The following is a 27,584-nucleotide window of genomic DNA, read 5'->3' on the forward strand; positions in this document are numbered from 1 at the left end:
TGCTCCACGAGTGGTGTCCGTGCCCCTCCCCGGCCCACAGAGACGAGGACGACGCTTTGTTGGACGTGACTTCGTTAATGAGGGAACATCGATGGGCAGCTCCCTCGGCATTCCCGCCGGGATCGCGGCTCCGGAGCCGGGCAATGAGAACCTCCCGGCTGGAGAACCCACTGAGGAGAGGGAGAGCGGCTGGGGAAGCGGCTCCAGAGGCAGGAGAGCAGGAACTGGCGGGGCTCCTCAGGGTTTCATCCTCCTCTCGCCCAGGGGACGCTCCGTGCCCGGCTGCTCCTCGCCGGGGGGACGCAGGAGCTGGCGGGGGTCAGCCACCTTCACCGTGAGGGAGCCCTGCAGAGGGACACAGGGCGCTCGGGGACGGGAACCCAGCCAGCTCCCAGCTCCAGGGACAGGATCGGGGCGCTGGTGGGGCCGCACTGACCGGGAAGAAGGAGCGGAGCCCCAGGAGCAGCAGCAGCACGGCCGCCAGCGCCAGGCCGATCCAAAGGAACACGTGCCAGCGGATGCCGTAGCGCAGGAGGCTCAGCGGGGACTGCAGCCACAGGAACGAGGACTTGGGCCGCCTGCGGGGACACCGGGCTCAGCCACCGCCGTGTCCCCTCCCCGGTGCCCCCTCCTCGTCCCCCTGCCGGGGCTCACTTGGGCTCGGGCAGCGTCGGGTGTTTGTTGGGCTCGTCCCGACCCTTCCCCACCGGCCGCTCCTCGGCCTCCTGCGCCGTCAGCAGCTCCAGGCTGAGCTCCAGCTTCCCCTGCGGAACCCACGGGGCAGGTTTGGGTGCAGCGCCTGTCCCCTGCTGTCCCCCAGCCCCCGTGTCACCCCCATGTCCCCAGCCTACTGAGAGCCGCTGGCCGCTGTCCTCCTGCAGGGTGCAGGGCCACCAGCCCCGCGCCCTCCTCCTGCGGAACAGGTTCAGGGGGGAGCGTGTCAGCGCCGGGGCCCGGCACCGGGAGAACCAGCGCCGGGAGAACCAGCGCCGGGAGAACCAGAACCGGGAGAACCAGAGCCGGGAGAACCAGGGCAGGTCCCGCGGCGTGGCCCAGCACAGGCGGGCGCTGCGGGCCGGCCGGCGCAGCCGGGTCAGCTCCAGCTCCACGACCCCTGTCCGGAGAGCTCTGTCACCTCTGCGTGCTCCCTGTCACCCCTGGGAGCTTCTGTCACCCCTGGGAGCTTCTGGTCACCTCTGCGTGCTCCCTGTCACCCGTGGGAGCTTCTGGTCACCACTGGGTGCTCCCTGTCACCCCTGGGAGCTTCTTATCACCCCTGAGAGCTTCTGGTCACCACTGGGAGCTTCTGGTCACCTCTGCATGCTCCCTGTCACCCCTGGGAGCTTCTGTCACCCCTGGGAGCTTCTGGTCACCTCTGCGTGCTCCCTGTCACCCCTGGGAGCTTCTGTCACCCCTGGGAGCTTCTGGTCACCTCTGCGTGCACCCTGTCACCCCTGGGAGCTTCTGTCACCCCTAGGAGCTTCTTATCACCCCTGGGAGCTTCTTGTCACCACTTGGAGCTTCTTGTCACCACTGGGAGCTTCTGGTCACCACTGTGTGCTCCCCGTCACCCCAGGGAGCTTCTTGTCACCTGCGAGAGCTTCTTATCACCTCTGGGAGCTTCTTGTCACCAGTGAGTGCTCCTTTGTCACCGATGGCTGTTCCTTATCGCCAGTGGGTGCTTCCCGCCACTTGTGGCTGCTCCCCTGTCCTCAGTGGCTGTCCCCTGTCCCCAGTGGGTCCCCCCTGCACTGTCCCTTGTCCCCAGTGGTTGTCCCTTGTCCCCTGCTTTGTCCCCAGTGGCTGTCCCCAGTCTCCAGTGGCTGTCCCCTGCACTGTCCCTTGTCCCCTGCTCTGTCCCCAGTGGCTGTCCCCTGTCCCCATTGGCTGCTCCCCTGTCCCCTGCACTGTCCCCAGTGGCTGTCCCTTGTCCCCTGCACCAGGGGACTCGGGCTCTCTCTCACCCAGCAGATCGTCCGCCTTGAACTTGTCATTGTCCCACACCTGGAGGATGAGTTTGGGCGGCACCTTCAGCAGCGTCTCGTCCAAACTCCACACGTGCTCCTGCCGAGGGACCGGGGAGGGTCGCGGTGTCCCCTGGGCGTGTCCCCGCCCCGTCCCCGCCCCGGCTGTCCCCTGACCTTGCGGCGGATGGCGCAGAGCTTCTCGGCCGCCAGGAACTCGAAGGGGAACACGAAGCGCCAGTTGAAGGCGCCGTTCCCGTCCAGGGAGCGATAGTGGATGTCTGTCTGCTGCCGCTGCTCCGGGAGCCCGTCCAGCCACCTGCGGGGACACCGCTGTCACCGCTGTGCCACACCGCAGGGGACACTGCTGTGCCACCCCAGCCACCTGCGGGGACACCGCTGTCACCGCTGTGCCACAGCGCAGGGGACACCACTGTGCCACCCCAGCCAGCTGCGGGGACACCGCTGTCACCGCTGTGCCACAGCGCAGGGGACACCGCTGTCACCGCTGTGCCACAGTGCAGGGGACACTGCTGTCACTGCAGTGTCACAGCGCAGGGGACACCGCTGTCACCTCTGTGCCACAGCGCAGGGGACACTGCTGTCACTGCAGTGTCACAGCGCAGGGGACACCGCTGTCACCGCTGTGCCACACCACAGGGGACACCGCTGTCACCGCTGTGCCACAGCGCAGGGGACACTGCTGTGCCACCCCAGACACATGTGGGGACACTGCTGTCACCGCTGTGCCACAGCGCAGGGGACACCGCTGTCACCGCTGTGCCACAGTGCAGGGGACACCGCTGTCACTGCAGTGCCACAGCGCAGGGGACACCGCTGTCACCGCTGTGCCACAGCGCAGGGGACACTGCTGTGCCACCCCAGACACGTGTGGGGACACTGCTGTCACTGCTGTGCCACAGCGCAGGGGACACTGCTGTCACTGCAGTGCTGCCCCAGACACGTGTGGGGACATTGATGTCACCTCCGTGCCACCCTGCAGAGGACACCGCTGTCCCTGCTGTCACCCCTAAGCATGCCAGACACCTGTGGGGACACTGCTGTCACCAGACACCTGCGGGGACCCTGCTGTCACTGCTGTGCCACCTCGGAGGGGACACCACTGTCACTGCTGTCACTGCTGTGCCACCCCAGCCATCCACACGTGCCCAGAGGGGACACTGATGGCACCCCTGTGCCCACATGGATGGGGACACCCCGGGGTGACAGACAACCTGGGGACAGGGACCCTGGGGTGACAAAGACCCTGGTGGTGGGTGACAGAGTCTCTGGGTGACCAGGACGGATGCTGGGGGGTGACAGGGACGCTGCAGTGTTGGGGACAGGATGGGGACACACGGGGGTGGCTCACCCGGACACGTAGATGTCACTCATGCGCTGGCCCAGCAGGTTGGTGTCCCCCAGGTCCGTGTCCTGCACCCTCCACACCACACAGCGCAGCTCGTACCTCGGCAGGGGACAGGGACGTGTCACCTCCCGCCAGGGATGGCTCTGTGACGGCTGGGGGTGGCCCTGTCCCCAGCAGAGATGGCCCTGTCCCTGCCAGGATGGCTCTGTCCCCATCGGGGATGGTGCTGTCTCCCCCGGGGGTGTCCCTGTCCCCTTGGTGCTGTCCCTGACCTCCCATCCCCGGCGGTGTTCCTGTCACCCCAGAGCTGTCCCTGTCCCCCTGGGGATGGCCCTGTCCCCTCAGTGGTGCCCCTGTCCCCTCGGTGGTGCCCCTGTCCCCTCAGTGGTGGCCCTGTCCCCTCGGTGGTGGCCCTGTCCCCTCGGTGGTGGCCCTGTCCCCCTGGGGATGGCCCTGTCCCTGGGGGTGTCCCTGTCCCCTCGGTGGTGGCCCTGTCCCCTCAGTGGTGGCCCTGTCCCCCTGTCCCTGGGGGTGTCCCTGTCCCCTCGGTGGTGGCCCTGTCCCCTCAGTGGTGGCCCTGTCCCCCTGTCCCTGGGGGTGTCCCTGTCCCCTCGGTGCTGTCCCTGTCCCCTTGGTGCTGTCCCTGTTTCCTCAGTGGTGGCCCTGTCCCCTTGGTGCTGTCCCTGACCTCCCATCCCCGGCAGTGTCCCTGTCACCCCGGAGCTGTCCCTGTCCCCCTGGGGGTGCCCCTGTCCCTGGGGGTGCCCCTGTCCCCTCAGTGGTGGCCCTGTCCCCTCGGTGGTGGCCCTGTCCCCTCAGTGGTGGCCCTGTCCCCCTGTCCCTGGGGGTGTCCCTGTCCCCTCGGTGGTGGCCCTGTCCCCCTGTCGTCCCCCTGTCCCTGGGGGTGTCCCTGTCCCCTCGGTGGTGGCCCTGTCCCCGGGGTCACTGCTCACCCCTCGGCCTTGCGGGGGTCGATGTTGACGGGGGGCCCGGGGGGGCCGAGGCTGGTGGGGAAAATGTCCACCCACATCTGCACCTTGCCCTGGGGACACGCAGAGGGGCTGGCACTGGGCCCTCGTGTCCCCTCGTGTCCCCTCAATGTCCCTTGGTCCCCCCAGTACCTGTCCTTGTCACCCCCCCTGGTGTCCCTGTCACCCCAGGGTCCCCAAAGTCGCCCTGGCACATGCTACACCATCCCATGGTCCCTGTCACCCCGGGGTCCCTCCTTGGCCACATCCCTGTCACCCCAAGGTCCCCATCACTCCCCCCTCAGTGTCACTGTCCCCGCGGTGTCCCCATCACTCCCTCTCAGTGTCACTGTCCCCGCGGTGTCCCCATCGCCCTCCCCATGGTGTCACTGTCCCCACGGTGTCCCCATCACTCCCTTTCAGTGTCACTGTCCCCGCGGTGTCCCCATCACTCCCCTCTCAGTGTCACTGTCCCCGCGGTGTCCCCATCACTCCCCCCTCAGTGTCGCTGTCCCCGCGGTGTCCCCATCATTCCCCCATGGTGTCACTGTCCCCGCGGTGTCCCCATCATTCCCCCCTCAGTGTCGCTGTCCCCGCGGTGTCCCCATCACTCCCCCCTCAGTGTCACTGTCCCTGCGGTGTCCCCATCATTCCCCCATGGTGTCGCTGTCCCTGCGGTGTCCCCATCACTCCCTCTCAGTGTCGCTGTCCCCGCGGTGTCCCCATCACTCCCCTCTCAGTGTCACTGTCCCCACGGTGTCCCCATCACTCCCCTCTCAGTGTCACTGTCCCTGCGGTGTCCCCATCACTCCCCTCTCAGTGTCGCTGTCCCCGCGGTGTCCCCATTGCCCTCCCCATGGTGTCACTGTCCCCACGGTGTCCCCATCACTCCCCTCTCAGTGTCACTGTCCCTGCAGTGTCCCCATCATTCCCCTCTCAGTGTCCCTGTCCCCGCGGTGTCCCCATTGCCCTCCCCATGGTGTCACTGTCCCCACGGTGTCCCCATCACTCCCCTCTCAGTGTCACTGTCCCTGCAGTGTCCCCATCATTCCCCTCTCAGTGTCCCTGTCCCCACGGTGTCCCCATCACCCTCCCCATGGTGTCACTGTCCCTGCGGTGTCCCCATCACTCCCTTTCAGTGTCACTGTCCCCGTGGTGTCCCCATCACTCCCCTCTCAGTGTCACTGTCCCTGCAGTGTCCCCATCATTCCCCTCTAAGTGTCACTGTCCCCGCGGTGTCCCCATCACTCCCCCATGGTGTCACTGTCCCCGTGGTGTCCCCATCACTCCCTCTCAGTGTCACTGTCCCCGCAGTGTCCCCATCACTCCCCCCCTCAGTGTCACTGTCCCCGCAGTGTCCCCATCACTCCCCTCTCAGTGTCACTGTCCCCGTGGTGTCCCCATCATTCCCCCATGGTGTCACTGTCCCCACGGTGTCCCCATCACTCCCTCTCAGTGTCCCTGTCCCCGTGGTGTCCCCATCATTCCCCCATGGTGTCACTGTCCCCGCGGTGTCCCCATCACTCCCCTCTCAGTGTCGCTGTCCCCGCAGTGTCCCCATCACACCCCCCTCAGTGTCACTGTCCCTGCAGTGTCCCCATCACTCCCCTCTCAGTGTCACTGTCCCCGCGGTGTCCCCATCGCCCTCCCCATGGTGTCACTGTCCCCGCGGTGTCCCCATCACTGCCTCTCAGTGTCACTGTCCCCGCGGTGTCCCCATCACTCCCTCTCAGTGTCACTGTCCCCGCGGTGTCCCCATCACTCCCCTCTCAGTGTCGCTGTCCCCGCGGTGTCCCCATCACTCCCTCTCAGTGTCACTGTCCCCGCGGTGTCCCCATCACTCCCTCTCAGTGTCACTGTCCCCGCGGTGTCCCCACCTGCTCCAGCCCGGGCCGGGCGCTGCTCTGGAGGCTCCTGGTCTCCAGGTGCTCGGGGACCAGCTGGCACAGGTTCAGCACGTGCAGGGCCAGGCGCTCCCGGGCCACCCCGGGGTGCCGCCATGGAGGGTGGCCCCGCTCTGTGACACCGGCGTGTCACCCACCCGGCACAGAGCCCCCGAACCTCCCCCCGACAGCCCCAATTTCCCCCAGACCAACCCAGAACTCCCTCTAGACCCCCCCCCAGAACACCCAGATCCCCCCAAAATCCCCCCCAGACTCGCCTCTGACACCCCCAGACCCCCAACCAGGCCCCCCAACCCTCCATCCCCCCCAGTCTCCCTCACAGCAACCCCGGACCCCCGCCCAAACCCCCACCTGACCCTCCCCAGACCCCCCAAACCCCCACCAGACCCCCCAACCTCTGCCAGACCCACTGCAGACCCCCCAAACCTCCACCAGCCCCTCCCCAGACCCCTCAAACCCGCCCCAGACCCTCCCCAAATGCCCCAAAACCCCCACCAGACCCCCCCAAACCCCCACCAGCCCCACCCCAGATCCCTCAAACCTCCACCAGACCCACTGCAGACCCCCCAAACCTCCTCCAGACCCACCCCAGACCCCCCGAGCCCCCCCGAACCCCCCCAGCCCCCGGCGGCTCCCGCTGACCGAAGTGCCGCAGCTCGAAGCTGTGCCCGCCCAGGGTCAGGGCGGTGCCCTGCGGGTTGAAGAGCGGCGTGGGCAGCCCCCGGCGGGCGCTGAGCAGCTCCAGGGCCCGGCTGGGGCACAGCTGGTCCCGCCAGCCCGAGGGGCCCGCGCTGGGGACAGCGACACGGTCACCTGTGCTGGCCGTGTCCCCAAGGCCCTGTGTCCTTGTGTCCCCCGTGCACCCCGTGTCCCTGTGCCCTCGTGTCCCCGAGTCCCCTCCCTGTGTCCCTGTGACCCCCATGTCCCCTGTGCCCCTGTGTCCCCCATGTCCTCTCCCCGTGTCCCCTCCCCGTGTCCCCTCCCCGTGTCCCCTCCCTGTGCCCTTGTGTCCCTGTGTCCCCTGTGCCCCCTGTGTCCCCTATGTTCCCTCCCCATGTCCCCTCCCCGTGTCCCCTCCCTGTGCCCTCGTGTCCCTGTGTCCCCGGTGCCCCTGTGTCCCCTCCCTGTGTCCCTGTGTCCCTGTGTCCCCGGTGCCCCTGTGTCCCCTGTGTCCCCGTGACCCCCATGTCCCCTGTGTCCCCTCCCTGTGGCCCCGTGTCCCCGTGTCCCTGTGTCCCCTCCCTGTGTCCCCCGTGTCTCGGTGTCCCTGTGTCCCCTCCCAGTGTCCCCCGTGTCCCTGTGTCCCTGTGTCCCTGTGACCCCCATGTCCCCTGTGTCCCCGGTGCCCCTGTGTCCCCTCCCAGTGTCCCCGTGTCCCCCGCGGTGTCCCTGGCCAGGGACACTCACGGGCGGTAGCGGGCGGGCAGCCCGCAGTGGGCGCGGCAGTGGGACATCAGCCGGTCCTCCAGGTCGATGGTGGTGCTGCCGATCTCCTGGTCAGGTGGCACCTTGTCGTGGTCCATGATTGTCACCCGCAGGTCCTTCTCCAGCGGGATGGTGGCCGTCAGCTCGAACATCCTGGTGGCAGGAGTGTCACCGGCTCCAGGACTGGCACTGGGGACAGGGGACTCAGGGGACAGGGAGAGCTGGGGACACAGGGACATGCCAGGAGAGGGAATGGCACAGGTGGTGGCACAGGGAATGGCACAGGTGGTGGCACAGGAATGGGATATCTGGTGCATGGAACACACCAGGACGTCTGGTGGTGGCACAGGGATCTGGTGGCACACCAGCACAGGGGACCTGGTGACACCAGGCCAGGCTGGCCCAGGGCCACGCTGCCATCTGGAGTGACTCCCCCAGCACCCCCTGTCAGCAGCAGGGACCCCCAGGCCAGGCCCACCCCGGGGGTGACACTGCCATGGGCCACCTGCCCCAGGGGTGACATTGCCACACGCCACTCACCCGCTGTGACACTGCCAGGGGCCACCCACCCCGGAGGTGACACCGGGCCCTACCTGCCGAAAACGGGCTCCAGGCTGTTGGGCACGTACTGGTCCCGCTGTCCCAGTGTCCTCTTGCCCAGTGACACCCGCACGTAGGGATCGCTCTGGGGCAGGGAGGGGACACCGGGGTGACACCGCGGCCGGGAGCCCCCGCCCGACCCCCGGGGGCAGGGAGGAGTCCCGCGGTGTCCTCACCAGCCCGGTGACATCGCGGGGGGACAGCTCCAAGGCTCGCACCACGTAGACCCTCACCAGGCACTCCTGCGGCCGGCTGGGCGGCAGCTGCTGGAAGCAGCGGGGTGCAGGGGCCACCCCCGGCTCCTCGGGCTCGGGGTAGATACAGAACAGCCCCTGAGAGACCCCTCGGTGTCCCCCGGGGGTCCCGCCCCGCTGCCGGGGTCCCGCGGGGACAGGGCTGTCACCCACCTTGAAGCTGCCCACGGGCTCGGGGCGGTGGCCGGGCAGGGAGCGGCCGGGTTTGTACAGGGGGAAGGTTTGGCAGAAATCCTGCAGCCCCTCGAACTCGGGCACCGCCTCCAGCTCGCAGCCGTAGATCTGCGGGGCCGGGCCGGGTCAGCCCCGTGTCCCCCCTGCTGCTGTCCCCAGGGCTGGCCTGGGGCTTCTCCCCAGCCCCTTCGTCATCCTTGTCCCTGCCCCAGCTTCATCATCATCATCCCTGTCGCCACTCCTTCCTCATCCTCATCCTTGTCCCTGCCCCAGCTTCATCCTCATCCCTGTCCCCACTCCTTCCTCATCCTCATCCTTGTCCCTGCCCCAGCTTCATCCTCATCCCTGTCCCCACTCCTTCCTCATCCTCATCCCTGTCCCCTTCCCCAGCTTCATCCCCATCCCTGTCCCCACTCCCTCCTCATCCCTGTCTCCATTTCAGCTTCATCCCCGTCCTTGTCCCCTCCTCTGCTTCATTCCCTCTCAGCTTCATCATCATCCCAATCCCTGTTCATCCCCATCCCTGTCCCCATTCCCTCCTCATCCCTGTCCTTGTCCCATCACAGCTTCATCCCCATCCTTTGTCCTCATCTTCAGTCCTGTCCTTCTCCTCACCCCCACCTTCATCCTCCCTGTCCCCAGCCCGTTTCCATCCCCATCCTGTCCCTGTCACCATTTCATCCCTGTCCCTGTCCCCATCCTGTCCCCAGCTGTCCCTGTCCCCACCCCTGCAGCCCCCAGGCTCTGCCTCACCTTCATTCTGTCCCTGTTGGTTCCCCGCCGAGACCGGGGCTCCTTGTCCTCCATGGACATGTAGAATTTGCTCCACCAGTCCCTCTCCTGTTCCTCCTCATCCTCCTCCTCCTCCTCCTCCTCTTCCTCATCCTGGTGGGGAGCAGAAGCAGGAGGGGACAGGTGGCCCTGGTGGCCCTGGTGGCCCTGGTGGCCCTGGTGGCCCCGTTCCTGTGCCCACCTTGTCCTCAGCCCCGTTGTTCCTGAGGTAGTTGAGCAGGTCCTGGAAGGAGCAAAGGGCTCTTGGGGAAACTGAGGCACGGGGCCAGGCGGTGCCAGGGCTGGTGGCAGGTGAGCAGGGGGGACTCACCTGAGCCACCCTGGCCGGGGCTGTGCAGGGGGGACTCACCTGAGCCATCCTGGCCGGGGCTGTGCAGGGGGGACTCACTTGAGCCACCCTGCCCAGGGCTGTGCAGGGGGGACTCACCTGAGCCACCCTGGCCGGGACTGTGCAGGGGGGACTCACCTGAGCCACCCTGCCCAGGGCTGTGGCCAGGAAACGGGAACAGCAGCGATTCCAGAGGCTGGAGGAGACGGGCAGGGACAGGAGCTCCTCTGTGGGAGAGAGGGACAGGCAGGGCTGAGGGAGGGGACAGCTGGGATGGGGACACCTGGGGCAGGGCAGGGGACACCAGAGGTGGGTCAGGGGACACCGGGAGGGGTCAGGGGACACCTGGGGCAGGTCAGGGGACACCAGGGGCGGGTCAGGGGACACCAGGGGCGGGTCAGGGGACACCTTGGGCAGGGTAGGGGACACCTGGGGCAGGTCAGAGGACACCAGGGGCAGGTCAGAGGACACCTTGGGCAGGTCAGGGGACACCAGGGACAGGTCAGGGGACACCAGGGGCGGGTCAGGGGACACCAGGGGCGGGTCAGGGGACACCTTGGGCAGGTCAGGGGACACCTTGGGCAGGGTAGGGGACACCTGGGGCAGGGCAGAGGACACCAGGGGCGGGTCAGGGGACACCTTGGGCAGGGTAGGGGACACCTGGGGCAGGGCAGAGGACACCAGGGGCGGGTCAGGGGACACCTGGGGTAGGGCAGGGGACACCAGGGGCAGGTCAGGGGACACCTTGGGCAGGTCAGGGGACACCAGGGGCGGGTCAGGGGACACCTTAGGCAGGGTAGGGGACACCTGGGGTAGGGCAGAGGACACCAGGGGCAGGTCAGGGGACACCTGGGGTAGGGCAGAGGACACCAGAGGTGGGTCAGGGGACACCTGAGATGGGGCAGGGGACACCAGGGGCAGGTCAGGGGACACCAGAGGCAGGGCAGAGGACACCAGGGGCAGGTCAGGGGACACCAGGGGCGGGTCAGGGGACACCTGGGGTAGGGCAGAGGACACCAGGGGCAGGTCAGGGGACACCTGGGGCAGGTCAGGGGACACCAGGGGCGGGTCAGGGGCGGGACAGGCAGTACCTGGCATTGCCACCACGGTGTGAGAGCCACTCCCGGCGCTGCCGGAGGCCAGCAGCCGGCCCCGGCGGGGCGGGGGACAGCGGTACCGGCCCAGGGCCCTGACGCTGGCCCAGCCCAGCAGCCGCCGCCGCTCCGTGTCCGCCCGCTCCCAGAGGCGCAGGCGGATGGGCGGCACGAACTGCTCCTCCTCGGGCAGCGCCTGCCGGGGACACGGCCGGGTCACCCGCGGTGTCACCCGCGGCGTCACCCACACGTGAGGCTCCCTCCAGCTCACCAGGGTGAGCGCGAAGGCGTTGCTGGGGAAGTTGGGGTTGGTGGCCATGTCCTCGATGGCGGGGGTCCACAGGCTCTGGCCGCCCCAGTGCAGCTCCAGCCGCGGCTCCCGCACGGCCCCGCGCAGCCCCCGCAGCCCCCAGGCCAGCACCTGGCCGCAGGGAGCTCCTGTCACCCCGCAGGGCTCCCGGGGCCCTGTCCCCATCCCTGTCCCCAGGGAATCCCCGCCACATCAGCTCTGCCCACAGCCTGCCCCACTCCATCCCAGTGTCCATCTCTGACTTTGTCCCCAGCCCAACCTTTATCCCCGTCCCATTCTTGTCTCCATCCCTGTCTCATTCTTGTCCCCATCCCTGTCCCCATCCCGCCTTTAACCCTGTCCCATTCCTGTCCCCATCCCACCTTTATCCCTGTCCCCATCCCGCCTTTAACCCTGTCCCATTCTTGTCCCCATCCCTGTCCCCATCCCTGTCCCATTCTTGTCCCCATCCCTGTCCCCACCCCACTTTTATCCCTGACCCAACCCTGTCCCCTCCCTGTCCCCAGCCAGCCCGGTCTCCATCCCACTCCCCGTTCCCCCCTTGTCCCCACCACGTTGCCTGCGCTGTCCCCACCCTGTCCCGCGCTGTCCCCACCCTGTCCCACACTGTCCCCACCCTGTCCCGCGCTGTCCCCACCCCGGCGGTGGCTCCCACCTCCAGTGTCACCCTGTGCAGGCGCGGCCGCAGCTCCGGGGGGATGCCGAACTCGTCCTTCCTCAGGGGCGGGGGCCTGAGCGGAGCCGGGGACCCGTCCTGCCGCGGGAGGGGACACGGCGACAGTGGCACCAACCCCAGCCCTGGGTGCCCTGTGGCGCCCCGTGCCAGCCCCTCACCTCGGGCTCTTGCAGGAGCTCGAAGGCGGCCAGCAGCTCCCCGGCCGGGCCCCGCGGGCCCTGCAGAGGGTGAGGCTGCAGCCGCGGCAGCTGCCGCTGTCCCACGTCCAGCCACACCCGCGGGAAGCACACGCACCGCCCCAGGAAAACACCGGCGCCCTGCGAGGCACAGCCTGAGCGTGGGGCTGCCCCACCCGTGGGTGTGGGTGTCCTTGTCCCTCCATCCCCGACCCTCTGTCCTCCATCCCTGACCCCCATCCTTCCATCCCCGACCCTCTGTCCTTCCATCCCCGACCCTCTGTCCTTCCATCCCTGATCCCCATCCTTCCATCCCTGACACTCCCTGTCCCTCCATCCCCGACCCTCCATCCTTCCATCCCTGACCTCCCATGTCCTTCTGTCCCTGACCCTTCCATCCCTGAGCCCCTGTCCCTGTCCCTCCATCCCTCCTGCCAACCCTCCATCCATGTCCCGTCCATCCATCCCTCCCTCTGCTCCCATCCTTCCCTCCATCCCTGATCCCCCCCCCATCCATCCCTCCATCCCTCGGTGTCCCCAAACCTGTCCCCTCTGGTCGAACACCTCCACCACCACGGCGGGGGGCTCATCCCGGACCCCTCGGGGGTCCCCGAAGAGCGGCACCCGGGGGAACAGCAGCGTCTGCTCCCAGCGCGGGTCCGGCGCCCCTCGCACCGCCCGTGTGCGCTGGCTCCGCCACACGAACGACACGTGCGCGGTGGCATCTGGCGACAGCGACACCCCGTCAGCGCCCCCGCGGCTGCCGCAGGGGCGGGGGCCGGGGCTGGAGTCGGGGGGTCCCACCTAAGGAGGTCCTGGCGCTGGTGGGGGTCAGATCCAGCGCCTGGAAGATGTAACAGCGCAGCTGGAAGTGGCTGGGTCCTGCGGATGGGCGGGGGGTCAGGGGCGGCTGGGTTCCTTCCGACCCTTCCCTGGTCCCTCCCAATCTATCCCTGGCCTCTCCCGGCTCCTCCCGGTCCTTCCCGGACTCTCCTGGCTCCTCCCGGTCCTTCCCCGGCTCCTCCCGGTCCTTCCCGGACCCTCCCGGCTCCTCCCGGTCCTTCCCGGCTCCTCCCGGTCCTTCCCGGACTCTCCCGGGTCCTCCCGGTCCCCGGCTCACGTTGGAAGGTGCAGACGATGAAGGGCTGCGGCTGCTGCAGGGGTGTCGGGGACGAGCCCCCCGGCAGCTGTGAGGCCACAGCTGGATTGTCCCGGGCCGAGTCCTCGGTGTCCTGGGAGAGGACAGGGGTGGGCTGGGGGACGCTGCTGTCCCCTGGCCCTGCGGCCTCCTGTGCCATGTGCCACTGTGCCATCATGGCCCAACCCTGCGTCCTTCCATCCCTCATCCCCCATCCTCATCCATCCTCACCCATCCTCATCCATCCTCACCCATCCTCATCCATCCTAATCCATCCTCATCCATCCTTATCCATCCTAATCCATCCTCATCCATCCTCACCCATCCTCACCCATCCTCACCCATCCTCGTCCATCCTCGTCCATCCTCATCCATCCTCACCCATCCTCACCCATCCTCACCCATCCTCATCCATCCTCATCCATCCTCACCCATCCTCATCCATCCTCATCCATCCTCATCCATCCTCATCCATCCTCACCCATCCTCATCCATCCTCGTCCATCCTCATCCATCCTCATCCATCCTCATCCATCCTCACCCATCCTCACCCATCCTCATCCATCCTCACCCATCCTCATCCATCCTCACCCATCCTCACCCATCCTCATCCATCCTCACCCATCCTAATCCATCCTCACCCATCCTCCCCTCTCCTACCGGGGCTCCCTGCAGCAGGAAGAGCGGGGCCACGGCGGTGGGCTGGGCGGGCACCAGGCTGCGCTGCCAGCGCCGGCGACGGCACCGCGGCCCCACCGGGACCTTGGGCTGGAAGGAGCAGCCCCAGAAACACTCGGGCTGCCAGGCCTCGTCCTCCCACAGCTCCTCGGGGTCCTGCTGCGGGGACAGCGTCGTAAGGGGACAGTGGCCCTGTCGCCCCCCGGCCTGTCACCCTTATCTCCATCACCCTGTCATCATCGTCCCTGTCACCCCCATCCTGCCTCCCCATCTCTGTCACCCCATCCCTGTCACCTCCATCCCTGTCACCCCATCGCTGTCACCCCCATCACTGCCACTCCATCCCTGTCACTCCATCCTTGTCACCCTATCTCTGTCATCTCCATCCCTGCTACCCCATCCCTGTCACCCCCATCACTGTCACTCCATCCCTGTCACCCCATCCCTGTCATCTCCATCCCTGCCACCTCCATCCCTGTCACCCCCATCGCTGTCACCCCATCCCTGTCACCTCCATCCCTGCTACCCCATACCTGCCTCCCCATCCTTGTCACCTCCATCTCTGTCACTCTATCCCTGCCACCCCATCCCTGTCACCCTATCCCTGTCACCCCATCCCTGCCACCTCCATCCCTGTCACCCCATCCCTGCCACCCCATCCCTGCCACCTCCATCCCTGCCACCCCCATCACTGTTACTCCATCCCTGTCACCTCCATCCCTGTCACCTCCATCCCTGCCACCCCATACCTGCCTCCCCATCCCTGTCACCCCATCCCTGTCATCCCATCCCTGTCACCCCCATCCCTGCCACCTCCATCCCTGCCACCTCCATCCCTGTCACCTCCATCCCTGTCACCCCATCCCTGCCACCCCATCCCTGTCACCTCCATCCCTGTCACCCCATCGCTGTCACCCCCATCACTGCCACTCCATCCCTGTCACTCCATCCTTGTCACCCTATCTCTGTCACCTCCATCCCTGCTACCCCATCCCTGTCACCCCCATCACTGTCACTCCATCCCCGTCACCTCCATCCCTGTCATCTCCATCCCTGCCACCTCCATCCCTGTCACCCCCATCGCTGTCACCCCATCCCTGTCACCTCCATCCCTGCTACCCCATACCTGCCTCCCCATCCTTGTCACCTCCATCTCTGTCACTCTATCCCTGCCACCCCATCACTGTCACCCCATCCCTGCCACCTCCATCCCTGTCACCCCCATCCCTGTCACCCCATACCTGTCACCCCATCCCTGTCACCCCCATCACTGTCACTCCATCCCTGTCACCTCCATCCCTGTCACCCCCATCCCTGTCACCCCATCCCTGTCACCCCATCCTTGTCACCCTATCCCTGTCACCTCCATCCCTGTCACCCCATCCCTGTCACCCCATCCCTGTCACCTCCATCCCTGCCACCTCCATCCCTGTCACCCTATCCCCACTGCCCCATTGCTGTCCCTGTGTCACCAGGGTGCTCAGGGTGTCCGTGTCCTGCTCCCGTGTCCCGCTGTCCCTGTGGCGGACCCGGAGCCAGCGCCGGCGCCGCAGGGTGTGACAGCTCTGTCCCTCGCTGTGCCACGCTGCCGGGGGGCTGCCATCCTCTGTGCCCACCCCGTACTGCCAGCCTGCACACGGGGGTCAGCTCCTTCCCTGCCGCCCTGTCCCTGCCACCCTGTCCCCGTCACCTCCATCCCTGTCCCTGTCACCCTGTCCCTGGCACCCCATCCCTGTCACCATCTCCATCCCCTCTGTCCCTTGTCACCCCCATCCCCGTCACCCTCACCGCTGCCAACCCTATTCCGATCGCCTTCATCCTCGTCACTTCCATCCCCATCCCGTCACCCCTATTCCTGTCACCCACCACCCCCGTCCCTGTCACCCCATGTCCTCCATCCCTGTCCCCACCGGGAACCTGCTCTCACCGTCCTCATCCACGGCCCCCTCCATGTCCACGTGCCAGTCACCGGTGACATGCCAGCCCTGGGGACACGCCACCTCCTCCTTGGGTGGCACCGCCACCTCCTCCTGTGAAACCAGGCGAGAGCTGAGCCCCGACGCTCCGGTGTCACCGGCGCTGTCCCCGCGCTGTCCCCCACTCACGGAGGGGCTCCAGCCGCCGCCGGGCTCCCGCCTCTGCTTCTCGTACAGCTCCTCCAGCACCGCGCCCGCCGCGGGCTCCGGCCGTGGCAGCGCCCTGGGGACACCGAGGGGACAGCGAGGGGACACCGAGGCTGGCGTCGCCGAGCTCCCCGCAGGGGCACGGCCGCTGGGTGGCTGTCCCCTCCCGCTCACCGCCGCGGCCGCTCCACGCTCCAGGGGCCGTCCCAGCGCCACCCCCGCGGGGGCTGGATGTCACCCGGGGGGACCCCGGCCCGGCCCCGGCTGTCGGAGAACGCGGGGCGCCCCCAAACCTTCCGGGGCCCCCATCTGCCCCACAGCCGCGTCTGCTTCTCGGACTGCGGGGACACGGGGCCGCGCGTCAGGCGACACTGGGGGGTGTCGGTGCTGTCCCCTCCCGCTGCTGTCCCCTCCCGGTGCTGTCCCCTTCTAGAGCTGTCCCTTTCTAGAGCTGTCCCCCCTCACTGTCCCCTTCCAGTGCTGTCCCCTCTCCGTCCCCTCCCTGTCCCGGTGCTGTCCCCTTCCAGGTGCTGTCCCCTCCCAGGTGCTGTCCCCTCTCCGTCCCCTCCCTGTCCCGGTGCTGTCCCCTTCCAGGTGCTGTCCCCTCCCAGGTGCTGTCCCCTCTCGCTGTCCCCTCTCCTCCCCTCGTTGTCCCCTCTCACTGTCCCCTCTCCCTGTCCTGTCTCCCTCTCCCCTCGCTGTCCGCTCTCGCTCCCCACTCCTTGTCCCCTCTCCCTGTCCGCTGCTGTCCCCCTGCTGTCCCCTCGCTGTCCCCCCGCTGTCCCCCTGCTGTCCCCCCGCTGTCCCCCTGCTGTCCCCTCTCCCTGTCCGCTGCTGTCCCCCTGCTGTCCCCCTCACTGTCCCCCTGCTGTCCCCCCGCTGTCCCCTCGCTGTCCCCACCATCTCGCAGTAGAAGCGCAGGGTCCCCTCGAGCAGCCGGGCCAGGTCCCCGCTCTCGGCCACTCGTCCCAGCCACAGCCGGACCCGCACCTGCGCCTGGATGTCCCCGCGACCCTGCGACACAGAGTGTCACCGAGGGGCGGGGACACGCCGGGGGACAGCGAGGGGACAGGGACACAGAGCCGGGACGGAGGGGACATGGAGGGGACAGGGAGGGGACAGGGAGGGGACAGGGAGCAGGCACCAAGGGGTCTTGGAGGAGCGATGCGGTGGCAATTTGGAGAAGGACATGGAACAGGGACAGAGGGGACACGGAGGGACACAGAGACGCTGTGGGGGGCACAAAGAGGGTGTGGAGGGACACCAAGGACTGTGGGGACAGCAAGGGGACATGGAGACACACAAAGGGACACAGAGGGGCTGTGGGGACAGCAAGGGGACATGGAGACACACAAGGGGGACATGGAGGGACACAAGGGGACACAGGGGGACACGGAGGGACACGAGGGGACACCCACCAGGAACAGGGTGAGGACCCTCCCGCAGAGGGGCCCGCAGGCGCCGGGGCCACGGGGGGAGTGCAGGACATCGGTGGCAGTGACACGAGCCGAGGCCACCCGGAGCTGTCCCCTCAACAGCCACAGCTGCACGTCGGGGACACCGGCCTGGGGCTGCGGGGACACACGGGGGACACACACAGGGGACATTATGGGGGGTTTGATTTGCCCCATTTGGGGGAATTTTGATTCATCCCATTTTGTGTGTGGGGGGGGAGGGTGGGGTGATTTTTTGCCATTTTGGAGGGATTTTGATTCCTGCCGTTTTAGGGAGTTCAAATTGTCCCATTTTAGGGAGTTTGAATTATCCCATTTTGGGGGACTTTGATTTATCCCATTTTGGGGGACTTTGATTTATCCCATTTGGGGGAATTTTGATTTGTCCCATTTCAGGTTTTTTTTTTTTTTTGATTTGTCCCATTTTGGGGGAATTTTGATTTATCCCATTTTGGGGGAATTTTGATTTGTCCCATTTTGGGGGGTTTTTGATTTGTCACATTTTGTGTGTCGGGGGTGGACTTGATTTGTCCCATTTTGGGTCCCACCTCGACGGCCAGCGCCGCCACACGCCGCAGCCAGCCCTGTGCCATTGTCCCCAGCGTGTCCCGACGTGTCCCCGGCGTTTTTTGGGGTTCAGCCTCGGCCAGGCGCCGGAGCCGCCGCAGGAGGAGCCGCCGGGAGCTGCGGAGCTGCTGGTCCAGGGCTGTGACTGTGGGCTGCACCTCCAGCCAGGCCAGGGTGTCCCTGCGGCACCCAAAACGGCCCAAAATCACCCCAAAATCACCCCAAAATCACCTACAAACACCCCGGCCCAGAGTGTCCCTGCATGTCCCCAAAACGGCCCAAAATCACCCCAAAATCACCTACAAACCGCCCAGCCCAGAGCGTCCCTGCATGTCCCCAAACAGGCCCAAAATCACCCCAAAATCACCCCAAAATCACCTACAAACACCCTGGCCCAGAGCATCCCTGCATGTCCCCAAAATGGCCCCAAATCACCCCAAAATCACCCCAAAATCACCTACAAACACCCCAGCCCAGAGCGTCCCTGCATGTCCCCAAACAGGCCCAAAATCACCCCAAAATCACCCCAAAATCACCCCAAAATCACCTACAAACACCCCGGCCCAGAGCGTCCCTGCATGTCCCCAAAACGGCCCAAAATCACCCCAAAATCACCCCAAAATCACCTACAAACTCCCCGGCCCAGAGCGTCTCTGCATGTCCCCAAAATGGCCCAAAATCACCCCAAAATCATCCCAAAATCACCTACAAACCCCCCAGCCCAGAGCGTCCCTGCACGTCCCCAAAATGGCCTCAAATCACCCCAAAATCACCCCAAAATCACCTACAAACCGCCCAGCCCAGAGCGTCTCTGCATGTCCCCAAAATGGCCTCAAATCACCCCAAAATCACCTAAAAACCCCCCAGCCTAGAGCGTCCCTGCACGTCCCCAAAATGGCCTCAAATCACCCCAAAATCACCTCAAAATCACCTACAAACACCCCAGCCCAGAGCGTCCCTGCACGTCCCCAAAATGGCCCCAAATCACCCCAAAATCACCTCAAAAAACCTCAGCCCAGAGGGTCCTTGTAGTGTCCCCAAACAGGCCCAAAATCACCCCAAAATCACCCCACCCAGGTCAGGGCGTCCCTGCAGCGCCCAAAACAGCCCAAAACCACCCCAAAATCACCTCAAAAATCACCTCAAAACACTCCAACCCACAGCATCCCTGTGGTGCCCCAAAACGGCCCAAAATCACCCCCAAATCACCCCAAAACCACACCCAAATCATCCCCAAATCACCTCAAAACCACCCCCAAATCACCCCCAAATTACCCCAAAACCACCCCCAAATCATCCCCAAATCACCTCAAAACACCCCAGTCCAGAGCATCCCTGTGGTGCCCCAAAATGGCCCAAAATCAACCAAAAATCACCCCTAAATCACCCCAAAATCACTTCAAAACACCCCAGGCCAGGGCGTCCCTGTGGTGCCCCAAAACACCCCAAAATCACCCCAAAATCACCCCAAAATAATCCCAAAGTCACCCCAGCCCAGAGTGTCCCTGCTGTGTCCCAAAATCACCCCAAAACACACCAAAACCACCCCCAAATCACCCCAGCCCAGGGCATCTCTGCAGCACCCCAAAACACCCCCCAAAACTGGCAGGGTCATCCCAAACCCCCACAGGGTCACCCCAAAATCCCCCCAAAACCCCCCAGGATTCCCCCAAAACGAACCAGTTTCAGCCTTGGCCAGGGTCTGCCTAAAACACTCCCAAAACCTCAGAGGGCCACCCCAAAATCCCCACCTTCACCCCAAAACTTCTTCCTTTGCCCCTCAAACCCTCCATTCTTCCCCCCAAAAATCCCTATTTCCACCCCAACGCCCCACATCCCATTTCCACCCCAAATTGTCCCCCAAAGTGTCCCAAAGGATGTCCCCAAAGCCCGACTGCCAGCCCCAGATTCCCCATCCCTGGTTTGGGGATTTGGGATCAGCCAAAGGCCGGGTTTGGGATTTGGGATCCCTCACGTGCAGTCCTGGGCCAGCTCCCGCAGCAGCCTGGCCCCGATGTCCCCCGCGGTGTCCCCGTGCTGTCCCCGCAGCGCGGCCAGGTTCTTCTCCTGGGAATGAGACCGTTCCCACATGGATTTGGGGTCAATCCCATCCCACCCCAGCTGGATTTGGGGTCAATCCCCACCCAGATTTGGGGTCAGTTCCCACCAGGATTTGGGATCAATCTCCACTGGGATTTGGGTTCCATCCCCACCGGGATTTGGGGTCAGTCCCCTCCCAGCTTTGGGATCCATCCCCATCTGGATTTGGGATCCATTCCCACCGGGATTTGGGATCCATCCCCACCGGGATTTGGGGTCAGTCCCACCAGTTTTGGGGTCAGCCCCTCCCAGATTTGGGGTCAATTCCCACCAGGATTTGGGATCAATTCCCACCAATGATTTGGGGTCAGACCCCACCGGGATTTGGGGTCAGTCCCTCCCAGCTTTGGGATCCATCCCCACCTGGATTTGGGATCCATCCCCACTGGGATTTGGGATCAATCCCCACCCAGATTTGGGATTAATCCCCACCAATGATTTGGGGTCAATCCCACCGGGATTTGGGGTCAGTCCCCACCAATGATTTGGGGTCAGTCCCCTGCCAGATTTGGGATCAGTCCATCCCAGATTTGGGATCAATCCCCACCGGGATTTGGGATCAATCCCCTCCCAGATTTGGGATCAATCCCCACCAATGATTTGGGGTCAGTCCCCACAGGGATTTGGGGTCAGTCCCCTCCCAGATTTGGGGTCAGGCCCTCCGGGATTTGGGGTCAATCCCCACCAATGATTTGGGGTCAGTCCCACCGGGATTTGGGGTCAATCCCACCAGGTTTGGGGTCAGCCCCTCCGGGGTCTCACCAGGCGCTGTCCCAGCGCTCGCAGGCGGTTCAGGCTGTCCCAGCGGTGCTCGGCGTCCTCACACTGCCAGGTGACAGCGGCCACCGGTTTGTCCCCAAACCACAGCAGGTGGTGGTAGAGGTTCCCTGAATTCGGGGAATTCGGGAAAATCAGAAAAAAACGGGAGAATTGGGGTCGGAGCAGACTCGGCCGCGCTGGTGAGGGGCAGCTGTGGCTTCCAGGGGGTGTCACGGGGTCACCCAAGGGTCCTAAAATGTCCCCTGCCCCACAGGGTGACAGCAGTGAGGGTGACACTCCCCGGGGTCACCCAAGGGTCCTAAAATGTCCCCTGCCCCACAGGGTGACAGCAGTGAGGGTGACACTCCCCGGGGTCACCCAAGGGTCCTAAACTGTTCCCTGCCCCACAGGGTGACAGCGCTGAGGGTGACACTCCCCGGGGTCACCCAAGGGTCCCCAAACTGTCCCCTGACCCACAGGGTGACAGCGCTGAGGGTGACACTCCCCAGGATCACCCAAGGGTCCCCAAAATGTCCCCTGACCCACAGGGTGACAGCGCTGAGGGTGACACTCCCCGGGGTCACCCAAGGGTCCTAAAATGTCCCCTGCCCCACAGGGTGACACCATCCAGCTGCCACCCCAATCCCAACCCCAAGGCACCTCCCGGCCCCTCGCGGTCGTGGTGATCAACCACCCCAACAATCACCCTAATTAACAACTCCCCAACATTTCCCCGTTGCCCGTCCCCTCCCAGGGGTGGTGGCAGTGTCCCCAAGGCCGTGGTGTCCCCAGCTCACCGTCCCACACGGGCTGTCCCTGCGCCGTGGTGGCCGCGGTGTCCCCGACGCCCAGCTCCAGCCGCAGGGGCTCGTCCCCACGGGGCACCATGGTGGCCGAGTAGAAAACCCCACAGAGCCCCAGCTGGCAGCGGGGCAGGCGGCTCTGCGGGGAGGAGAAACCCCAAAAAAATGCCCGGCTGTCCTCTCGGGGAGGAGGTGGCACCGTTGTCCCCCGTGTCCCCACCTGGGCCCGCTCGGCGTCCACGGGGGCGATGGCATCGCGCTGGCGCCCGGGTGGGGTTCCCAGGTGGGTGCAGAGCTCCAGCAGCACCCGGCCCCGATAGACCGGCCCCGAATCCTGGGAAAGCAGGCCGGGCTCTGGGGGGTCCCATTTCACCCCAAATGTCCCATTGTCACCTCAAGCCTGGCCCCAGGAATTCCCCTTTTTCCCTCAAATGCTCCATTCTCCGTTTCCCCCATCCCATTTCACCCCAAATGTCCCATTGTCACCTCAAACTCGGCCCCAGGAATTCCCCTTTTTCCCTCAAATGCTCCATTCTCCGTTTCCCCCATCCCATTTCACCCCAAATGTCCCATTGTCACCTCAAGCCTGGCCCCAGGAATTCCCTTTTCCCTCAAATGCTCCATTCTCTGTTGCCTCCACGCCATTTCACCCCAAATGTCCCATGAGCCCTGTTCCCCCAAACCCTCACTGCCAAATCCCAGAACCTCATTTCCCCTTTCCCAACACCCTGTTTTCTCCTCCACAGCCCTGTTCTCACCCCGAACATCCCGCCGCCCTCAGAAACTCTTCCTTTGCCCCAACAATCCCCCGTTTTCCCCACAGACGTCCTCTCCCCAGACACCCCGATCCCAAATCCCCCAAATCCCGCTCCGTACCCGGGCAGAGTCCGGCCGGGGGCCGTAAAAGGGCAGGAAGCTGGGCCCAAAGCAGGGCAAGAACCCGGGGGTCCCCTCTGGGGGGCAGAGAAAAGGGGCTTCAGAGTTGGGGTTTGGGGAAGGGGATTCTGGGCTAATGGGGACCCCAAAAAGGGACAAAACCCTGCTCACCTTCGTCGGGATCCTGGGAGATCTGGGACAGCCTCAGGGTGGCTCTGGCCAGGACTTTGCTGGGGCACGACCTGGCAGGGGGACAGTCAGGGGTCCCCCGACCCAAGGGAGTGTCCCCCAAACCCGCAGAGGTGTCCCCCAAACCCGGGGCTGTCCCCAAACCCACAGAGATGTCCCCAAACCCGCAGAGGTGTCCCCCAAACCCGGGGCTGTTCCCAAACCCAGGGATGTCCCCAAACCCACAGAGGTGTCCCCCAAACCCGGGGCTGTTCCCAAACCCACAGGGATGTCCCCAAACCCACAGAGGTGTCCCCCAAACCCGAGGCTGTTCCCAAACCCGCAGGGATGTCCCCAAACCCGCAGAGGTGTCCCCCAAACCCGGGGCTGTTCCCAAACCCACAGGACTGTGGCCCAAACCTGCAGGATTGTGCCCCAACCTGGGGGATGTCCCCCAAATCCAAGGGAGTGTTCCCCAAATCCGGAGCTGTTCCCACACCCACGGGGATGTCCCCAAACCCCCGGGGTGTCCCCAAACCCGGGACTGTTCCCAACCCGGGGATTGTTCCCAAACAGGGGATTGTCCCCAAACTCAGGACTGTTCCCAAACCCGGAGCTGTCCCCAAACCCACAGGGATGTCCCCCAAACCCGCGGGGTGTCCCCTCTCACCCCCGCAGGATTTCCAGCAGGATCTCGTCACAGATCCGCGGCAGCTGCGGGCAGAGAACAGTGCCAACGGGTGGGCTCCCCCTTTTTGGGGTGCCGCAGTTTGGGGCGGGGGACACGGGACGTGTGCGGGGCTGGCTCCGCTCCTCACCCGCAGCGGGAAGAACAAAACCTCGTTCCACTCGGGGCCGGCCTCGGGGGGCACCCCGCGGGTGCAGAGCTGCGGTGGGGGACAGCGGTGAGCCCCCGAAAGGAGCCGGCACCCCCCAGAGCCCCCGGGTACCCCAAATTCCCTGCCCGTGCTCACCGTCCTGCCCGCAAAGCCGACCCGCACCGACACCTTCGCCGAGCCCCCGGGGCCGCCCAGGCTCGGCCGCGCTGGCTCCGCTGGCGGAGATTTGGGGGGTCCCCGAATCCATCCTCACCCCAAATCACCCCCGGTTCCCACCCCGCAGGGGGCAGGGCGTCCCCAAACCCACCCTTCACCCCGAATTCCCCGTGTCCCCACCGTGTGGTGAGCAGGGGGGATCCCCAAAACGACCCGCACCCTAAATCCCGGTGTCCTCACCCCAAATCCCTGTGTCCCCATCCCAAATCCCGGTGTCCCCACCCCGGTCCCGGTGTCCTCGCCCCAAATCCTGATGTCCCCACCCCAAATCCCTGTGTCCCCACCCCAAATCTCGATGTCCCCACCCCAGTCTCAGTGTCCCCACCCCAGTCCCGGTGTCCCCACCCCAAATCCCGGTGTCCCCACCCCAAATCTCGATGTCCCCACCCCAAATCCCGGTGTCCCCATCCCAGTTCCAGTGTCCCCACCCCAAATCTCGATGTCCCCACCCCAGTCTTGGTGTCCCCACCCCAAATCCCTGTGTCCCCACCCCAAATCTCGGTGTCCCCACCCCAGTTCCCGGCGTCCGCATCCTCAAATCCCAGTGTCCCCGCCCCAAATCCCTGTGTCCCCACCCCGGTCCCGGTGTCCCCACCCCAAATCTCGGTGTCCCCACCCCAAATCCCTGTGTCCCCACCCCAAATCCCGGTGTCCCCACCCCGGTCCCGGTGTCCCCACCCCGCGGCAGGTCCTCGGCGCGGAACACGCGGATCTGCAGGGTGGTGGCGCAGGGCGGTGGTCGCAGCAGGTTGGCCTCCACATCCTCGTCCCCCGCCGGCATCCCCTGCTCCTTGGGGCCGGCGGAGGGCAGTGTGACACCTTGGGGCCGGCGGAGGGCAGTGTGACACCTTGGGGACCCCCCGGGGCGGGTTTTTGGGGGGCGGGGCGCTCACCTGGGCGCGCTCCCCGGCGCGGCGCACGGCCAGGTTCACCTGCAGCAAACCCCGGGCGCGGCCGTCGCGGTGCCGCGGGTGCTGCAGCCTCAGCCACTTCCAGCTCAGGCTGCGTCCTGTGGCACGGCGGGGACACCGCTGGCACCCGGCTGGCAGCCCCCAAAACGCACCGTGTTCCCCCCAAAATGAGCCTGAAATATCGCCACCCCAGGGTCACCCCCGGGCCCGCCTAAACCCGCCCCAAAATCTCACAGGGGTCCCCAAAAAGAGCCCTGAAACAGCCCTGAAAGGTCACAGGGTTCACCCCAAAGTCACTGGTTTGAGCCCAGGTCAGGGCCCGCCAGAAACACCCCCCAAAATGTGTCACTTCAAAATGTGTCACCCCAAAATGTGTCACCTCCAAATGTGTCACCTCAAAATGTGCCACCCCAAAATGTGCCACCCCAAAATGTGTCACCCCAAAATGTGTCACCCCAACCCTCTCCTCACCTGGGGCAGAGTAGACAGTGCCGATGTCGAGCTGTGGGGACGGCAAAGGGGGTGAGAGTGCTCTGACAGCCCGTTCCCAAACCCCATTTACAATTTCCCATTCCCAATCCCCATTCCCAAACCCCCATTCCCAATCCCCATTCCCAATCCCCATTCCCAATCCCCCATTCCCAATCCCCATTCCCAATCCCCCATTCCCAATCCCCATTCCCAATCCCATTCCCAATCCCATTCCCAATCCCATTCCCAATCCCCATTCCCAATCCCCATTCCCAATCCCCATTCCCAAAATCCCATTCCCAATCCCATTCCCAATTCCCATTCCCTGCACTCCTCACCTCGAAGACTCCGATGACGCCTTTGGTGCAGATGTTTGGTGAACGGAGCACCTGTCATGGGAAAGGGGACACGGCTGTTCCCGTGTCCTTGTCCCTGTCCCTTTGTCCCTGTGTCCGTGTCCCTGTCCCTTTGTCCCTGTCCTTGTGTCCCTATGTCCCTGTCCCTTTCCCTATGTCCCCGTGTCCCTGTGTCTCTCTGTCCCTGTGTCCCTGTCCTTGTGTCTGTCCCTGTGTCTCTGTCCCTGTCCCTTTCCCTATGTCCCTGTGTCCCTGTATCTCTCTGTCCCTGTGTCCCTGGCCCTGCCACTGGGTCTGTGCCTGTGTCCCTCTTTCTGCGTCCCTGTTGGGGTGTCCCTGTGTCCCTGTCCCCGTGTCCCTGCCCACCCCTGTGTCCCCTGTCCCTCGGTGCCACCGACGCTCCCACCTGGATGAGGATGGGCTGTGCCACCAGCTGCTCTGGCGTCTGGCGGAAATCCTGACAAAACACCTGCAAACCCGGAGAGAAGGGCAGTGAGGGCGGGCCGGGGGACAGCGGCCGTCCCCGCGTCCCCTCGGCGGTGTCACCTCATTGAAGTAGGGGTTGTTCCCGCTGCGGCTGCGGGTGCGGAAGCTGCGCTTCCCGATCTGCACCTTCACCAGCGGCCGGATGTTCCTGCCCCGCAGCTGCCGCCCCTTGACGACCCTCACCCGCACCTGCGGGGTGGTGGCGGTGACGCGACATCGTGGTGGCCCGAGGGGACGTCACCCCCGCGTGTCACCGCGCCCGCGGGTGCCATACCTGGAAATGCTCTTTCCTCTCTGCGGGGGCCACCCCCGGTGGCTCCGGTGCCACCTGTCCCTGCGCGCTGGTGACAAGGACATCCCCGGCCGCGCCGTGCGGGTCGTAGTAGCAGTGGCAGGTGACCGTGCGCTGCAAAGGGACAGTGACACGGGGACAGAGCCCCGCTGGCACCCTGGGGTGCTGTGGGGTGCCGTGGGGTGCTGTGGGGTGCGGGCTCACCCCCGTGGGCCGTTCCCGGTGGTCCAGCAGCGGGATGTCCCTGACGGCCATCGGCAGGCTGGGGTTGGCCACCAACTCGCTCAGTGACACCGTGGTGGCACCCAGGTCCCTGCGGGAGCGGGGGGACGCGGTGAGTGAGGGTGGCCGCGGCGGTGTCCCCGCGGTGTCCCCCCGGAGCTGTCACTCACCCCGGGGGCAGTGAGCACTCCCAGCGCCGCAGGCGCAGGCTCAGCGTGTCCCTGGCGCTCAGGGGACACGTGTCCAGCGGCCACACCAGCTCCTGACGGGGGTGACACGGGTCAGGGGGGGGTGACCCGATGTGCCTGTGTCACCACGGGTCACCCCGGGGCCACCGCACCTCATTCCAGGTCTGGCTGTGCTCCTCGGGCACCACCCGCGTTCTCCTGGGGACGCCTGTGTGGGGACAAGGAGGGGTGGTGGCACCTCGGGCTGGGGACGTTGGGGCGCCAGGGGAAGCCGGGCCGGTGCCACTCGGTGCCACAGGGACAGCCCCCGCGGTGTCCCCAAGCCCAGGGTACCTCGGAAGCACACGGACAGCAGGACACCGGGACCGACGCCGGTGGCCCCGGGAATGTGGACGGCGAGCACGTGGCACCGCAGCATGGCCACAGAGCGCTGGCACCGGGGACGGAGCTGTCACCAGGGGGCTGCCACCAACGGGCCACCCCCGGGCTGCTGTCCCTGCTGAGGGCTGCAGCTTTGTCACCAAGGGGGTGTCCCCAATGGGCCACCCCCGAAGTGCGGACAGCGGCTGCAGCTTTGTCACCGAGGGGCTGCCACCACCGTGCCACCCCCAGGTGCCACCTCCCCTCCGGGGACAGCACGGCAGTTAAGTTCCCGTCTTGCAGAGCGCCAACGGCGGGGGGCGGCACCCGGTTAACTGCGTCCCCGTGTCCCCACGCGGGACGCTCCGTGACCCCAAGGGCCCGCGGGAGCGCGCAGTGTCCTGTGCGGGGCTGGAAGAGCCTGGAGTGTCCCTTAACACGGGGACATTCCCCGAGCCCCGAGGTAGCGCAGCCCGCGAAAAATGCGCGGAGGAGCGGTGGGCGTGGCGATGGGCGTGGCCTGAGCACGGCCCGCGCAGGCGC

General features: G+C 65.7%; 1 protein-coding gene across 1 annotated transcript; it reads right to left on the reverse strand.

Moving 5' to 3' along the window:
- Positions 1 to 631: 631 nt before the first annotated feature.
- FER1L5 (fer-1 like family member 5) lies at positions 632 to 27,099 on the reverse strand. Its single transcript, XM_066337088.1, has 40 exons — positions 27,015 to 27,099; positions 26,834 to 26,889; positions 26,664 to 26,755; positions 26,476 to 26,584; positions 26,254 to 26,385; positions 25,794 to 26,168; positions 25,476 to 25,526; positions 25,138 to 25,168; positions 24,649 to 24,764; positions 24,434 to 24,545; positions 23,675 to 23,754; positions 23,519 to 23,587; positions 23,371 to 23,414; positions 22,704 to 22,774; positions 22,533 to 22,609; positions 21,877 to 21,990; positions 21,651 to 21,795; positions 20,857 to 20,981; positions 19,970 to 20,061; positions 17,976 to 18,174; positions 17,368 to 17,544; positions 16,874 to 16,987; positions 15,778 to 15,880; positions 15,323 to 15,480; positions 13,774 to 14,009; positions 12,578 to 12,794; positions 12,017 to 12,175; positions 11,799 to 11,936; positions 10,104 to 11,293; positions 9,412 to 9,673; positions 8,407 to 8,766; positions 8,224 to 8,315; positions 7,613 to 7,783; positions 6,848 to 6,996; positions 6,179 to 6,318; positions 4,287 to 4,375; positions 3,337 to 3,432; positions 2,142 to 2,283; positions 1,965 to 2,064; positions 632 to 1,114 (listed from the first exon to the last, which is right to left on the reverse strand). Exons 1-40 carry the CDS (start codon positions 27,097 to 27,099, stop codon positions 651 to 653), a joined length of 6,732 nt encoding a protein of 2,243 aa, XP_066193185.1. The 3' UTR covers positions 632 to 650.
- Between the last annotated feature and the right edge of the window lie 485 nt (positions 27,100 to 27,584).

This window comes from Sylvia atricapilla, chromosome 28 (assembly GCF_009819655.1).
Source record: "Sylvia atricapilla isolate bSylAtr1 chromosome 28, bSylAtr1.pri, whole genome shotgun sequence".
NCBI lineage: Eukaryota > Metazoa > Chordata > Aves > Passeriformes > Sylviidae > Sylvia > Sylvia atricapilla.